The 16,719-nt window shown below is 56.2% G+C and overlaps 1 protein-coding gene across 1 annotated transcript; it reads right to left on the bottom strand.

Annotated features, from left to right (window-relative positions):
- Nucleotides 1-3,848: 3,848 nt before the first annotated feature.
- Nucleotides 3,849-15,654, bottom strand: BAIAP2L2 (BAR/IMD domain containing adaptor protein 2 like 2). Its single transcript, XM_076328720.1, has 14 exons — nt 15,591-15,654; nt 14,521-14,596; nt 14,117-14,203; nt 12,934-12,995; nt 12,270-12,341; nt 11,529-11,645; nt 10,985-11,131; nt 10,355-10,507; nt 9,942-10,080; nt 8,919-9,144; nt 7,879-7,950; nt 7,355-7,535; nt 5,470-5,510; nt 3,849-4,649 (listed from the first exon to the last, which is right to left on the bottom strand). The coding sequence occupies exons 1-14, from the start codon at nt 15,627-15,629 to the stop codon at nt 4,574-4,576; spliced, it is 1,488 nt and encodes a 495-aa protein (XP_076184835.1). The 5' UTR covers nt 15,630-15,654; the 3' UTR covers nt 3,849-4,573.
- Nucleotides 15,655-16,719: the final 1,065 nt, after the last annotated feature.

Genomic DNA, 16,719 nt, shown 5'->3' with positions numbered 1-16,719 from the left:
CTTGCTGGCAGTATACCCCCAATGTGGGTCCTCTCTCCTCCCAGCTCCCTGGGCTGAAGGACTAAGAGATGGTGGCAATGTCCCCATCCGTTGGCACTGGCAGTTGTGGGAAATGCCAGCAGTCACATGCTGGCTGGAGACTGCCAAGGGGACAAGGACACTCCTATGGACGGTACACACAGGGCTAGCACCTGGGAGCTTTGGATCTGGGTGAGTTTCTCAAGGCAGTCCCTTTTCTTCGTGTCCTCCAAGCAATGGGGACAACTTGCCCCAATTCCCATAGCACTGCTGTTGCTCTGCAGGTTAAACTGCAAATCCTTTAGGCAAAAGCACGGATGGCACAGGCTGGGGCAGAGTCCAGGTAAAGGGTCCTTGCTTGGCAAGAGGTGGTCCTACCCTGTGACACCCCTGAATCTTGCAGAAAAGGACAGTGACTGGTCTTTCTCAGGCTGCAGGAGGTTCAGCATGCAGAGCCAAGGCTGGAAACAGGGCTGGGAAGTGCTCTGAGAGGGGTCTGAAACCATAGTTTAGGGGATGCTGGAGGAGGGACTTGCAAGACAAGACAACCAGGCCAGTTCTGGACCCCTCCGCAAGGGACATGGCACAGGTCTCGGGGACTGTGGCAAGGGGCAGAGGCATGAACTGAGAATAGGGTGCTATAAAGACATTTTCAAGGCAAGGAATCATTGCAAGGAAGAAATGATTCATGATACACTCTCCAGACACCCATACCTTCCCCCTCACACCCTTTCTGGTGTTATCCGGATCACTGGCACCAGGACAGCCAGACTGAACAGTCTCGCTCAGCTTCTGCCACTATCCACCCGCTGCTTCTCTCCCAGCTCCACCTGACTGACAAGCTAGGTACAGCTGTACAGAAGGTGACCTGCTGCAAAAGCGCAATGATTTCTCGATCAGTGCTGGTGCTCCACCACTGTACCATCTGCTGCACGTAGCTACCTCAAATAAGAGCTACTGACACCAAATACACCCCGAGCCTTTTTATCCAAGCCCTTCTCCCAGCCTCGCTCTTCTTGATCTCGTCCTGCACCACAAATCGAATGAATCAATCAAACCATTGCAATTCATCTTTTTTTTCCTCCCAGCTTCCTAGCAAGAAAATATTTGTCCATCTGTGGCATTCAGAGATTTCTGTAGCATCGCCTGTCAATGATGAGTCAACGGCATCTGATTTTGAAGAACGTTAGACAAATATCCATCAGTACTGCTTGAGTTTGGAGCTGGATGGGTACCTCTGCAGGAGCCACTTGCTCAGTGCCACACAACTGTACAGCAAGGCACGAAGGGGCTTTTACCTGCCTGCAGCTAGATGTTGGCTGAATAAGATGAGGTGCACCAGAGGAGCTCACCTGTGGAGATGCCTCCAAAGCCAAATATGCTATAGCATAGCTCTGCTGGAGATTTATCCCAGCTCTGAGCCAGGCAGTTCAGAGCTGCCTTGCTCCTAACACCATGGTGTGTACGCTGGCTCTTCTGCTCACGGCTGCACACGGTGGTCACGCCATGTACCCTGCACCTGCCTTTGCACATTCTACAGCTTGCTATTATTTTCTCCTCAGTTAAGGAGCTTTAGTCACAGGTAAAAATACCACGGGTAAGTTCACATGCACCTTAAAGCTCATCAGCATGGGCACCTGCCCTTCCCCGTGCATCACACACAAGTGGGCCAGAGCAGGCACTGCCGCAGAGCTAGCTGTAGGTGGGTGCCAGGAGAAGACTTGCACCGACACCAGAAGTCACCAGCCCAGGCTGGGAGGGCGAGGGCCACGGCAGGTTCAGCCATGGCTGCCGGTCCCTGGATGCACACAGAGCCCAGAGCAGTCGGTGCTGGACGATGCCCAGCAAAGCCCTGCTATGGCAGGCAAGCTGCATCAAGGAGGGTCCACACAAATGCTAGGATGGCTCCTCATGCCTCCACACAGTACAGATGGGGGGTGGGGGGTGGGGTGTGTCTGTTTATTAAATGTAAGTGCCCTGATTCATGCCACCAGCCTCCCCAGCCCACAGACAACACCCTGGAAAAGCATTCGTTAGAGAATTAAACGAGTGCAGGCCTGGGACGAGCTGTCCTGTTGGCAGCCAGTGCCAGGATGCAAGCATCCCTCCATGCCACTGACCTGCGCAACGAAGTGACGACCTCCCAAGCACAAGCTGAGCCTCCGGGGGCCGAGCAGACCTGTCCACAGCGCTCCCTTCTCCCTCCAGCTGGCACTTCCCGGCTCTGGATGAGGGCGCCTGGTTAGATGGTCCCGCTGGCTCTTTGCTCCATGGTGGGCACGCTATCAGCTGGGCACGGGGCGATGACTGCAGGACTCCAGTGCCCGTCGAGCAGTCTCTTGTGCCCCGCTCCTTCCTTCGGGGCAACTATGCCCTCACTAGAGAGCTAATCCCCCTCTCAGCTTGCTTTCTTCCGGCTCCGATGCTGCCCAGCAAACCCGCCTGTGGCCAATCCGGGGGGACGCCCCGCGTGGGGGACCCCCTTGCCTCCTGCAGGTGCAGGTAGTGCCCCACGGTGCTCCCAGCGTGGATGTGGGTCAGCAGCCGCTTATGGTTTCAGGTCGGCAGAGACCGGCGGATGCTGAGCGGGCAGAAAGCACTTCTCCACTTTTAAGAGGCTTTTCCAGCCAATGGGGAGGAGGTGGCTGCCTGCCGCAGCCCGAATCCCCCGGTAATCCCGCTGCCCAGGATCTCCTTGCCTTTCCCCCAGCAGAGTCGGGCAGGCTGGCTGGGGGCAGATTTGGAAGGGCCGAGGCAGGAGGGTGGGGGGGGTGCTGGTGATGGACCAGCCAGGAGGGAGGGTGCCGGGGAGGGGGGCAGCAGAGGATGAGGGCACAGGCCCATGCTTCAGTAAGGGGCACAGTGGGGGAAGGGGTTGCTTTCGAAGCCCCCCCATCGCTTCCTCAGCCACCAGCCAGAAGGATGGAGAAGCGCTGGCGTGGCTCTGCAGGGCATGTGCCCAGCAAAGAGCAAAGACAAGGTGGACCGGCCGAGGAATCACTGCTGTCCATGGCTCGAAGGGTGGGATCCAGCCCGCCCCTGGCAGCTCACTGACCACCCCCCACCAAAACGAAACCCCTCAGCAGCTGCCAGCCAGAAGGGTGTCTGGTGGGCACCAGGGACGTGCCAGTCTCTGGCCACACATGGGGGGGACCTGTTTTACTTCCAGGGAGGGGACCAGGGCTTGCCCTAGGTGGGATTTTGGGGGTGGGGGTGGGGGGGAAGGCCCAGGCTGTAAATCCCCAAAGCCCCTCAGCCCCCACTGCTGTGCCTTTGCAGCGCTCGCAGACAGGGTTTAATTTCTATTAATAAGGCTAATCGGCTAAAGCCCTGGCCGTTGCTCATACTCCCTCCCTCGCCACCTCTCCCTTTGGCCCCCGATGGTGGGGCCAGGCTGGTGGGGCACCCACAGACCCCCACAGGTCTCTGGGGGAGCATTTCCCCCACACACCGATCTGTCTCCGGGGCACCCAGGGGGCTCACAGCCTGGGCGAGAGTAAGATGGCTGCCAGGCCTTGTGCTCCCAGGCAAGGCCTGCTCGCACATGGCAGCTGGGAAGTGGGGATTTGCTGCCCTCCAGTGGCAGGACAGCTGGGGGGGCCGGAGGGGTGGCTGGCGGTGGGTCATACAGCCCTCCTGGTGCCCTCCATGTCTGCCTTGGCCCCCTGGGCTGGCGGTTGCCCTAGCCGGAGCCACGGCACTGCGGCGTTCAACGTCTGGACCATGGGCAGCCGTTACGGCCCTAGGGCTGGCGGGGACCCCACGTCCTCCTCCCCCTGCGTCCTCTGACTGAGGTGATGTCCCGGCCACTGGGACGGCTACAGAAGCGGCAGTCTCCATTTTATTTAAAAAAAAAACAAATCTTTTCTGCAGGACAATAGGTGAAGGAGCAGGGCAGCAGCGCTGGGCACTGTCACCTGCCCCCCCCCTTTCCCCAGGGCTGCCCAGCAAGGGAAGGGGCTGCGCCGGGGGTGAGAAGGGGCAGATTCTGCTACAAACGGACACAGTTGCCAAAGGGGCCGAGAGCAGAGAGCTGCACGCTGCAGACCCCGTCAGCCGGACCACGTCGCTGGAAGCCTTCTTGTGGCCTCCTCCCTTTGGCGTTCATTCTTCTAGAAGCAAAGGGACTGTTCGCCGAGTGTCCTTCTCTGCCCACAGCAAGGCTAGCAAAGTTTCGCCTTCCTCATCCTGCTAGCACTGCCCCATGCTGCAGATGATCTTACCCATCCGTCCCTCCACCTCCCAGACCAGCAGCATCCCCTCTCCCAGGCCACCAGCACCAGTAACACCAGACTTCTCCCACTCAAGTACAGTAACATCATATGGGGAGGGGAACGGGGGGCAATCCAAAAAGAGCAGCAGGGATCTGCTGCTGGCTAAAGCATGCCAGACAGCCAGGCGAGATGGGTCCCCATGACCCGGAGGGAAGGGAGGGGAAAAAAGAGGTTACTCCATGAGCGGTAGCACTAGGTTGCTGCCCAGCTGGGGGTCGCAGCCCATCACTTGTATGCCTCCCCCTTCCCTGCTGAAATTCTCTGCTGTCCACAGCCCCGCTTCATCGGATGATGGGTGCCGAGCGGTCGTTGGTGACCGTGGGACGCAGCTTGACTGTGGCAAAGGGGTTGGTACCTCTGGAAGGGGAAAGGAAACAGGCAACCATCAGTAAATCTGCAAAGACCATGCAGGGGTCCCGCTGACCGAGCAAAGGCTATTTAGTCCTGCCAGACAGCCACCTCCATGCCAAGGAGGAGAGTGTGGTAAAGCTGGCTGCTGAGTATGTTTTCTCCCTCCTTAACACACCCTGCTGCAGGTTTCCATGTGCTTCCCCTTGGGTTCTCCTCAGGGCTTCTCACCCTCCCTCTTCCATAGGATGAAGAAAGGACACTAGCATAAGGCTGGCTGTTACAGTAGCACTCTACACTTATGGCCCCTGACCCTCCAAGCAAGGAGTCAGGGGGCAGAAAGAGGCCACAGCACCATGCCAGAAACATGGAGACACCAACCCAGCTGCCGGGGGAAGGAAAGCAGGGATTTATGGCAAGTCTCATCTTCACAGTCCTGACTCATCAAAGTTAAAAGCCACGTCCCTTACACCTCAGCCCTTTCCAAGCAGGCAGAGCTGCACGAATCATATAGCTCCACACTCAGGTTGCAAGCTGCTATTGTGGCTCTTCCAGGATGGATCAGAAGGAGCACGCAGGTCTGGCCACCTGCTCAGGGTGCTCAGGTCCTACCTCGTATTACCAGAGGTAGGAGAGAGCCTTCCCAGTCAGCCAGAATGGTCCACCTCTGTGGGCCCACCTATCCTGGAAGGTGGGTTGTGCATTGCTTTCCTCCAAACACTTCCCTGTTCCTCCCACATTTGATAATCCAAAAGATTAAATAATAATAGTATTGTAATAATGTCACCCTGTCTAATGATTCCAGAGCACAGCTCCACGCTTCACTCACCGTGGGAAGAGTTCAGGGCGCTGGTCAAATACTCCTGATTTCTGCAGTGAAAAGAAAGGCAGCAGTGAGCGATCCAGGGTGGGGAAGGAAATGATGAGACAAAAGTGGTGCAGGAAACACCGCGCACACAGAGGAAGATTTCACAAAATACTTCGGTGAGTTAGGAGCCCAAGTCCTATTAACAGGGCTCTGACTCCTTATTCATTCAAACTTTGCATAACCCCACAAAGTCACCGCTACAGATAACACCCTGATTTCTCTGGTGGGGGTTGTCCCTACACCACAGCTTCCCCATTCCCCTAGGACAACTCCCTTTGTCTTGGGGAGGAAAGGAGATGCCTCAGATCCCCAAAGTGTCATGTCTGAAGAGCACAGCAAACAGTGACAGTCTGAGCTACATTTCACCCTGCCAGCACAGCCAGAGATGCCCCCCTCACATCGCCCACACACCCTGGCAAAGAGTGTATCATCAGTGCCTTCACATGCTTCCTGCATCCATGGGGAACTCAAGAGCTGTAGTGCTGCACCCTACCCTACACCACATACTGCTTAAATGTGGACCAACCTGATGGAGAAAGATGGACCTAGGCCTTGTGGCCCTTATTCTTGGCCAATAGATAATGAAGGATCAGTGACAACTGGCCTGCTAAAGTACACTGGTTTCTGTATCTGGTGGCAGACAAGAAAGCCATGTGTGGCTATCTGTGTTCCAGCTGGGAACGCGCCCATTTGCTGCTGGCTCAACTGGAGGATGTCTTGGGCAGAAGTTTAGAGCAAGGCTGAGTCTTTCCAAACTTCTAATGAGGCTCAATTTCTCTGCCATGGTACTTTAAATGTTCCACATGCTTCATTGCTCAATCCCAGGTCTATCCCTACACCTTAGACCCAGGACCGGATGGAAACCAGTGACCCAGAGGGGGGGATAGGCTGCAGAGCCTGTTCCCCTCTGTGGTGTGCAGCCTGAGGCTCCCTGAAACCACAGAGCAGGACATGAAGGGAAAAAAGAGTAATTAAATGTTACATTTTTGAGTCCTTTGAGCCATCCGGTTGCTTGCAACCACGCACTGGCCTGGAACCAGTGACCAGAGATGAGGTTTCCCAGCCTCCTATGAGACTGAGCAAGTAAACGCCCCACAGGCAGCACCGTCCTTCCCTCTCCCAGGTTCCTCATCTTTAACTGTTCTCAACTTTAACTTTGACTGTCCTCACCAGTCAATTCCCCACAGCTGGAAGCAGTGATAAGTGGAGCCATAAGCCGTAGGTTGGACACAACTTTTTCCAAGGCTCTCCAAAATGGCTGTGCTCTCAGCCTTTGCCCCTAGCTTTTCCCGTACCCCAGCTGTGACTTTAACCCAACCCTTGCTTGAATTTAGAAGAGGAGCCCTATGAAACTCCTCTCCATTCTCTGAAGGGAGAAGGAGGATGGCATCTCTGTTAGCTGGTCACCCACTCCCAGCCCAGCCTGATCACTCCATGGTCCTACTATTAGCAGAAAGAGGTGCTGCCCTGGAGCCACCAGAAATCAGGCTGGGAGGTCATGGAGAAAAGGATTGAACTGAAGCGTCCCTGGTGAGCAAAAAGAGAGAGAAATGAGGAGGGCAGGGGCAGAAAAGCAGTCCCTTGGGGGAGCAAAGCCAGGCACTGAGGATCTGTACACACAAGGCTGACTGGCAGGGGCCACTAGGACATGGTGGCATGTGAACAGATTGGGTGAGAAAGGCCAGTGCTAAGCAGACCCCTTAGCTGAGGAAGGGAGGAGGTCATACACCAACATCTGGAAGGTGGTTTTCTTTCTAAACAGGCCAATGCAGAAAAGGTGTGCCTTGGAGGATGAAAGTCAGATGTGGCCCACTCCACACACACCAGTCACTCCTCCTGCACTCACCTTGGAGCCAGAACTGACCGGGGTGGCCACCCCACTCTGGTGACTGCTGGCACCCACCGAGAGGGGAGGTGGGTTCGGCAAGCTGGGCTGGGCAGCGGCAGGCCAGTAATTGCTAAAGGAAGGAGTGCTGGGACGGTCCAGGATGTCATCCATACTGTGACTGCTTCGCAGTGGGAAGGACCTGAACAAGAGAAGACGACAGTGGGGTGAGAGTCAAAGAGCAAGGAACAGGGAGCAGCACAGGTGCTAGCCACAACATGTATCTATGGGATGTCTCTGGAGAAAATACACATAGCTTGGACCATCCCAGTCACAAGCGCCTTTGAGAAGATATTGCACGTGTTAGGGGAGCCATCTAGGGTAAGCCTGTGAGATCTCAGGGCACGGCAAGGCTCTCAGCGGATGCTCCAGCATGGGAGCACTGCAGCTTTTCACGGGGCACACCCCAAACAGGTATCCCACTGGTGTTAGCGACCTACCAGGAGCCACTCCAGCTCCTGCCTGGCCAATTGCTCTCCTGTTACCTGGTGACTGGCTCCTCCATCTCCCTCGCATCCTCCAGAGGCTTGACATAAGCTTCAGGGAACCAGCCACATCTAGGGCACAGGAACAGAGATGAATGAGGTCCAGGCAACCATGGTTTGTGGTTCTTCAGATCCAGCTGCCCAGCACTCCTGATCTATACCCATTCCACGCATCAACCAAGCCGCTGCTGCCGCTACCATGTGTGACAGGATTTCTGCACATCTTTCACCCCTAGGTGGGGCACGAGGTTATTGCGAGACAGTTCTTGAGCTTGGAGCAGGACTCGGTTATCTCAGAGGCTGTGCAAAATGCCTGCTATCAGGAGCAACGCTGGTGCAACCCAGGAAGAGACGCTCTGACTGAGCATGGTCACCAAGGCTGGCACACAAGGAAGCTGTGGAAATCCCTTCTTTTCAGGGCAAAGCAGCTCCACCCCAGAAACCCCCCAAAAAGAAAGGCACTGCTTTTGCTCATCTGACATCTGAGTGTGAGCTTCCCTACAGAGCACGGTGCAGGGATGCCGTGTGGAACAGGGCAGGCTTTGCACACAGGTGTTGGCCAGCAGCACCACAGGGAGTAATTCAGTAAGCGCTGGGTGCAGCAGTTTCCATGCCCTGTCTGTGCTGGAGGGTGCGGCAGCAGTTGCGTTGTGAGCTGAGAAATGCCAGGCTTCTCAGGTAACTCCAGCAGTTCACGGCCCTGAGCTGGGTCCCATGACAGGAGTCACTCAGTCACGCAAGCCAGGAGAGGGTCACTGCATCCCTGGCTCTTCTACCCAAAGCCCCTGGAGCTTTCTCAGGCAGCTTACCCACGCTCACCCTGCCCCACCGCATCTCCTCGGCTTGGAGAGCCCCCGTGCTAGACACAACCCATGACTGAGGACATGGTGATGTCCCACCCAGATGGTGGGTGAGACACAGTGCCCAGGCCACACCAGGGGGGGGAAGGGGGAGATAATTTCAGGCTTGAGCCTGCCAGCTCCAGACCCGACAAGACTGCATCAGCCTGCCAGGCCGATTTACAGCACAAAGTCACGTACGTGGATGAGCCCTGCAGCTTGCCATACAGCCAGCCGTTCTGTGCGTCCGGCATCAGCACCGTGATGACATCCCCAGGGTCAAACCGTAGCAGGGTCCGGTTGGCACCCGTTGCGTGGGGCACGATAGCCTGCACTCTCACCGTGCCGCTCCTCCTCCTGCCTTCGCTGCCGCTGCTGGCCTCACCAAAGGAACCCGAACGGGAGGTACGGCCAGTAGGGAGCAAACCTGCAGGGAGGCATCAAAGGGGTCTGGCTGGAGTCCAGCAGCCTGCTGCAAGACCCACGCTGCCTTGAAGGGACCAGCACTTCCCCAGCCAAGTAATTATCCTAGAGGAGTAGATGGCCGTTCTCTGCAAGCAGAGAGCAGGGCATAGCATGGGAAAGGGTAAAACATTCATCTTGCAGGAGAAAATCAACTCAAGCTGAAACCACTTGCTTTGCACTATGTCCTCTTTGGCCAGATGTCTAGGGCACAAGCACTGCCTGCTAAATGACTGGCTGATGTCCCTCTTCCCAACCCTGCTAGAGCAACTGAGAATTTGGGTCATTCTCTTCCACTGCCCTTTTTTTTTTTTTTTTAAACACTTAAAGCTGAAATTTGTCAGGAAGGAAAAGCAGGTGAGACATGAGGTAACTGGCTGGGTTTTGTAGGGCAGGGTAATATTTAATCTGGTAGCGCAAGGGAAGGTGCATTACCAAAATGGGAACTCCAGTAAGAACCAGCCCTCATGGTTCAAGGAGTCTTGAAAATTGCACACCTGTGTGTTCCCCCCCGCCACAGCCAGCCAGGAAACCTGGCCTTGTCCTGGATGGACTGTGCTCTGAAGGTTGTGCTTACGCCCTACTTCATTCAGCCTTGCCCTCCCCAGCTCCCATATGCACTGTCCTCTCATCACGCCCAGGAATGTGGCTGAGGACCGGTGGTCTGATAGAGTGGTGGTCCCCCCCCAAACCCAACCCTGTTCCCAGAGAGGCCAAACCGCTGTGTCTCCCCACAGCATTGCTCCCGGACATGGGTCGTACTGGCTGATGGTGTCCTCCGCAGCGGCTGCCTGGGGGGCTCTGGTTGAGGAGACAGTCTCATTTCTGGAGGTTCTGGAGAGAAGGCACTGGATCTACTCCCAGTCATGGGAGAATTAAAGTCCCCAAGGGGTCTCTGGGGCTGTTGGAAGGAAAGGAGGCTGAATCCACACAGGCTGCGTCAAGCGGGAGATGGTCTGAGAGATACCCAGTCCCTCTCAGAAAGCCAAACCCAGCACATTCCCCCATTGCAGCCCACACACACGCTTCCCTTCATCTTGGCCAGGAAAGGCCATGGAAGCTGGACAAGGCAGCAAGTACCACAGTCGGCTAAGGACTGGCCTTGCCCTGCAGCCTGAAAGGCGCAGCTGCAGCCTCGCCACCACCAAGGCAGAGGCTGTCTGTGGGCTCCTCACCATCTCGAGGTGGGTGGGGGTGAGCCGGCCTGATGGATACCCCTGGCCATGGGAGGCCACGAGAAGCCCCTGAGAGTGGCTGTTTGAGGGGTTGCGGCTGGCCTCCAGCTGCTCCTTCCACTGCGGTGCCTTGGTCTGGATCACGCCCCGGGCCTGAGGAGGGAGAGAAGAAGAGGGGGTGACTGACAGGGCAGAACAGCTACAGAGGGAGCCGAGGGCTGCCACGTGCATTAGATTAGGGACCAGGTCCTCCCACAATTATGTTTGTGGGAATGGCTAAACAGAGCCCCGCAGAAGTGAATTTCTAGGATGGCACCCTCCAGCAGAGACCCCGTGGTCCAAATGACCCTGCCATAAACACCTACATCGCCCTTCCCTCTCCCATTGCTCACACACCCAACTAACCCCATGTCAGCACCATCCTCACCCCTGGCCATGCTCTCTCAGCCTAGTACAGTCAGCCTGGACCCCACAGCAAGAAATGAAATAGAGTTTCCTGCCCAGTCCATGCACAGACGCTGCCTTCACCCAAGGGGTGCCTCAGCCCTGGCTCCCTCCTGCCTGCATGCTGCCCCTCCAGCCATGCTGCCTGCTCCCCCAGCTCCACTCCCTGGCATGCCAGGGCCGTACCCTGCTGTAAAACTGGAGGAGAGTGTTGTAGAGCATCTGGTGCTTTTCAGCCAGGAAGCGGTAGCGGCGTTTCTCCTCCAGCTCAGCCCCCCTCTGGCTCTCAGAGACAAACGCCTGCATCTCCAAGCGCAGTCGCATCACATTCTCCTGGGCCACAGGGGAAAGAGGGAGGAAGGGATCAGTGTAAATCCAGCAGAGCGGGCTCACACACAGCAGGGGAAGGGGTGAAACAGGTCATCACCAGCTTCCCAGTCCACTCGCAGTGCTGGAGCAGCACAAAGGAGCTAGAGCAGAGTGCCAGGGACCAAGTCCTTGCTCACTGAGGCTTGCTAAAGGAGGCAAGGGCTTGGCAGGAGTGAGCACCACAGGTCAACAGCACCCTGTAGAAAAGGAGTTTCCTCCTTTCCAGATAAGTCTGCTGCCTTTTGAACACTGGGGACAATCCCCTGGCTTTTAAGAAAGGACAAGGTTGCTCAAAAATCAGTCCTGGCTCCAGATAAATCATCCAGTTCTTTTTCCAACTCTTCCTGCAATCCCTGCTCACCTTCATCTCCCGGACATTTTTATCACGGGCCCTCTCCATTCTCCACAGCTCTGCCATGCACTTATCCAGGTTGGTGGCTCTGCGCTGGTACTCCAGCTCATACTGCTTCTGGCTTTCCTGCCAGGGAGAAACCAGGCTGGGTGAGTCACCGGAGACCCAGCCACACTGTGATGCAGCAGGGGTCCTGCTCTGATGGGTGGTTAGGCATCTGAGTCCCCCTGAAATCAGGCTTCACCTAGACCTCTTATAAAAAGTCTTTCTTTACCTTCCTCTTCATTTTGAAGGGCCCCAGAGCGCTAATGAGCCTCAGGATCTCAGGAGCAAAGAAACCTGGGGCCCAGCTCCCCCGGCACTGGGAGCAAGCCCCCAGGCCTCTGTTTCCCTCCATGACACTACCCACTAGCATGGCCAAGCTGGGCCACAATGGCACAGGACCCACACCCATGCAAAGGCTGTGGTTCGGGGAAGCTGGGAACTCTGCTTTTGGGATGCCAAGTGTCTGAGCCCCATTGAAGCATTCAGCAAGTCCCACTGCACAAAGGAGAAGAGTTGCCTGCCCTCTTTAGCCCTCCATCATCAGCAAAACTAGGTGGGGTTTGGTCTATCATGAGAGAAGAAGATAAGGCCCCCAAACTCCTGCTGAGGAAAGTCAAGGAAACACCTCAAGTGCTCCAGTGAAAGCCCTTGGGTAGAGGGGAGAGGGAAACAAGGAGGGTTGAGGAGAGGGAGTTCATCACTCACACTGATGAACTGCACGTCCATTTTGGTGTTCTTCTCCATGTGCTGCAGCAGGTCCACGTGGAAGGTCTGAGCCTGGAAGAGGCGAAGGAGCCATCACCCTCATCCCTTCACCATATGGGGTGAAGGGGTGGCTCGCAAAACCCACAGAGCTAGCAACTCCTTTGCCACCTGGACCCCGTACAGAAGCCAGAAATGGGCACATTAGGGCTACCATGGAGCAGCCCTGAAGCCTGGGGGTCAGCACTCAGCACCCACCCGACCGTTAACCCCCAAGCTTCAGCACGAGCACAAACAGCAGTGTCTGGAAGAGTTAGCATCCCCTCCACTCCTGTCCCACCACTGCCACCCAGGGAAAGAGAGGACAGCCTCGCCACGTCTTCAGAGCCGGGCATTGCTCAGTCTACTGCGCACCTGCCACCACACCTGCGGAGAGGTGGTGACCGTCCACCAACGGCACCAAACATCGAACAAGAGCCAGGCTCTGGGCATGCTAGCTCTGTAACACGCCTCTGTCACACGCAGCAGGGATAGCAGGGAGGCAGGCACCTGCCAGCAGGCATGTCAGAGGGCGGGAGATGGGGCAAATCAGGAAAATGCCAGCATGCTGTGGTTAAGGAAGTCCCTTTTTTCCCCACCTGCACCAGTCCCTGGGAAAACCACTCACCATGACTTCCAAATCAGAGCTCAGGAGTCTTTGCGTGTCAGACATCTGCATCAGAATTTCACCTTCAGGGAAAGAGACAGGAGACGGTGGAAAAATCCCATGGCCGTTTCCTTGTGCACCCAAGGAGACAGACCAATAGCGTGCAACTGAGGCTGATGATATATGGGTGTGAAAGTCCAATAGATACTGCAATGCACTGCTCTCTGCACCCTGAGAGAGGCTGGTAGCCTTCCTCCCCAGGGCTCAGCTCCACCACCACTCCCCAGGCACTGCCAGTGTGGGGTTGCTCCAGCCCATGAACCTGCCAGACCAGCGCTCTGCTACAGCCTGTGTTGCCAGCAGGCAGCCACGGCTCTGCCATGGGCTCTGGGTGCTGGGTTTCCGCTCTGCCGCAGCCCCTACGAGCCCCGTTTCCACCCCCAGTGGCACCCCAGCTGTGGTGCACGGTTCTGGCTGTCCTACAGGAAAGAAGCTACAGCACCCACTGCTGATGCTGTGTGCGGTCCCGCTTCACCGGTGTTGGCATTATGAAACCATGGAGGGAAGAGACTGATGACAGGGAGCGGAAGAGTGAGCTGGGTGGTGCAGATGATGGTAGGAGTCTGCAGAAGGGACACATCTGCTGGAAGTTTTTTACTAAAATGTTAAGTATCAGAGCAGTTCCCCGAACATATTTTCAGCAGCTGTCATTAGGCTGCAGAATTATTTGTGCTGCTGAGTGTAAGCCCCTCAGCTCTGAGCTGCCGTTTCAGCTGGGTGTAGGCTCAGGAGGACAACACCCCATCAGCTGTTGTCAGACCATGCTCTCCGGCTTTTCCCTCACACCTGCAAGGAGGAGCAAAATAGTTCCTCCAAGATGAAAACTTCAGCTCTCAGGGCAGGATGCCTCAGCAAGGACTGGTTTCCATGAGAGGTCTATCGCCGGAGGTCCGTTCCAGGAGCTGGGCTCAGTCATTGATCTCAGAGAGATACAGGGAGAGTGCTGGGGCCTTGGGGGCTATTTAAGGATACACAATAAATTTGACTCTTACTGCCTGGACAGGGCCTGGCGCTGTGAGACACCATTTGGAGGAGCTGTCTTCCTTCCCCCAATACCTGGAAAGGGACTAGCTAAGGGAGAAGGCCAAAAAAATGTAACTGTGGCTCATCACAAGACAGAGGATGGCGAGCGGGAGAGCCTTACCCAGCACGTGTGAGGTGGAGCTCTGCAGCGCTTGCTCCCCAATCTTCTCAATTGCCTTAAAATACACTTCAGCCGCTTTGGATAATGCTGCGAGGAGAGGAGAGGGGAGGGGAGGTAAGGATCTGGCCTGCCTTCCCACCATCACCAGCCCCAGCAAGCAGCACACAGGACAGTCACCCCCTGGTACCTCGCCTATAGGCAAGGGCACCCCGTCTCTTCCCATCTGTGCCTAATAACAGCAGTAGGTCCTGGAGCAGGAGAAAAGTGAGTAAGAGCAGCTGAGGACATGCCATGGAGGGGACCATCAGCCTTGCCCTGGGTGACAGCAGTCCCTTCTGACGCATAGTGGACACCCAGGATGGACGCAGCAGCATGGAGCCTGGGCTATGCGGGACCCCACTCACCGTGGAAAGCACGCAGGTAGTTGTTCCCCAGGTACACCAGTTTCTCCAGCGCGGGGTTGAACTGCTCCAGAATACTCTGTGGCCAGGCAGAAGCATGTTAACGCCAGTCTTCCCCACGCCCCAGAGACCTCAGCAGGTCGATGCCTTCCTGCTGCGGTTCGGCTGGGTTCAGCAGGGACCCAGAGAGCTCCCCCAACTACGATGCTGGACGGCTGTGGTGACGTACAGCCGTGCACAAAGTCAGCTCCCTGCATTGGAGGTAGCTGGGACCTTTGGCTGCCCTGAGACCTCTCCAGCCAGCCAGGAGAGGAGCAATGCCAGAGGGCAAGGTAGCTCGCTGGAGAGCCAAGCGGTCACCTGAAGATGGCTTTCTCCCAAGGCCCCACACCCGCTGCAGGCAGGGGATTAACTGCAAGGGGATCTGAGCAGCCTTTCCCCTCACCCCTGAGCCTGTTGGGGTGAGGGCCACCACTTATTATCCAGGCATGAACACGACTTTTTCCTGGCCAGGATTTGGTGCACTGCCAGAGTCAGCAGCTTCCTAAGAGAAGGGATGGACTGCTTCAGACCAGCCTCTCCGCTCTTACCCACTGTATGTATCGAAGGTGTTTAATGCCTACAGCTGAAAAGACCAGAGGCTGGAATAAGCAACTCCCCCTTCTCCCATCCCTCACCACCTTGGTGCAGCACCGATGTGCGCAGGGAAGCATTCATGAGATCAGGCTGCTCTTTCCAGCAAAGGGGAAAACAGCTGACTGAGCTCCAGCTTCCTACCAGCAACTAAGGCATGTCATCCTTCATAAACATGCTCCGTGTCCAAACCACCCTGGTTGCCCAGTTCCTTCCCGGATCTGCCTTAAGACCCACACCACCCTCCCTTCCTGCCAGCCGTCTACTCTCAAACACAGCCCAGAGCCCACAGGAGCTGCTGCAGTTCAGCCCGGGGACGGATCCAGCCCTCGGCTGTCCACCCTTCAAAGGAGCCTTTGGCAGAAAACAGCTTTTCTCCTCCCACCCGCACGTCTCCCTCCCCTAGGCAGACAGGAGCAGCCTCTGGTGTCGGCACTCACCTTATAGATGGAGATGGTGGATCTGTAGGACAGGTCCATCTCCAGAGCCTTTTCCCTCTCCCACTGAGAAGCAAGGAGCAAAGGAGAGCACAAGGTGCTATACTGGCCCAGAGGACTCTGCTTCTGCACAGCCAGCTGGATGGAAAGAGCCCGTCACTGGTAAGGTAGGACGGCAGGAAGACACAGACGTGGTACAAAGGGAATGGAGCACTGCTGGAGTTTAATAATTCACCAGACAAGAGGCTGGAACCTGATCTCTGGAAGTAACCGGACTCTGGGGAGAGAGGAATCCTGCGACAGCCAGCAAGTGCATGTGACCGCCTCCTTGAATTATTGATTGCCAGCTCAGTACCCAGCTCTCCCTGCCCTGACACCTGTGGAGCCAGCCACCTGCCAGAGTAACCGCCTTATGGCTCGCTGCCTCCATCACTGCCACCGCTCGGAGGTGGCTCGCTCAGCCTCACTGTGCTAGCAGAGCATCTTCAGGTCCCTCGCACACAGCTTACGATCGCAGGCAGCGAATAGCAGGGGCTGGGGGGAAACATAAGGAAAGCTCAAAATAGGTTTCACCTCTTCCCTTCCCACTCTTCCCTCACCCCAGGCCTCAGCCCTCTGGCTCTTAGCATCCCTCCCACTCCCGGTCTCAATGAGACTCCCTAAGAGCAGGCATGAGCTTTGTGCCTGAACCCTCCTGCTCTCCCTGTCTGCATGCAAGCAGCCCGAGCACAGATCACTCTGGGAAGTCCCTGCAGATGGTGCAGGCTTATAGAGGGGGGGATTGCAAGCCAGGGGCAAAAAGCAGAAAGGAGCTCACGTTCTCTCCATCCCAAGATGTGGGGTTTTGTTTTTCCACAGGAAGGTAAGCCCCTCCAGTATGTAGGAAAAAGAAAACCTTTACTCCACATTAAAAGACCCTTAATTCCACAATGTCATTTGTGAAAGTGAAGATCAGAAGGCGGATAATCAGTTTTTAGCCCTATTCACGACTCGGCACCCACACTGCTGCCAGCGGTGTCCCTTAGGAATCAGTGGGCACCAGGTCCAGCAAGCTTGCAGCAGTTACCTTGTCCAGGAACCACCTGGGGATACCGAAGTTAAAGCCCCGTCTCCAGTCATTTATATCCCAAGC

Source organism: Aptenodytes patagonicus, chromosome 1 (assembly GCF_965638725.1).
Source record: "Aptenodytes patagonicus chromosome 1, bAptPat1.pri.cur, whole genome shotgun sequence".
NCBI classification, from domain to species: Eukaryota; Metazoa; Chordata; class Aves; order Sphenisciformes; family Spheniscidae; genus Aptenodytes; species Aptenodytes patagonicus.
The sequence above is the reverse complement of the archived record's forward strand: the minus strand, read 5'-3'. Positions and strand labels throughout refer to the sequence as shown.

Excerpts from the sequence above, each read along its gene's own strand:
- BAIAP2L2 (XM_076328720.1), bottom strand. The coding sequence starts at position 15,629 with ATGGACCTGTCCTACAGATCCACCATCTCCATCTATAAG. Across the intron at positions 12,996-14,116 it reads CTCCACCTCACACGTGCTGG|GTGAAATTCTGATGCAGATG; the intron begins GTAAGGCTCTCC and ends CTTTCCCTGAAG. Across the intron at positions 7,536-7,878 it reads ATGGAGGAGCCAGTCACCAG|GTCCTTCCCACTGCGAAGCA; the intron begins GTAACAGGAGAG and ends TCTCTTGTTCAG.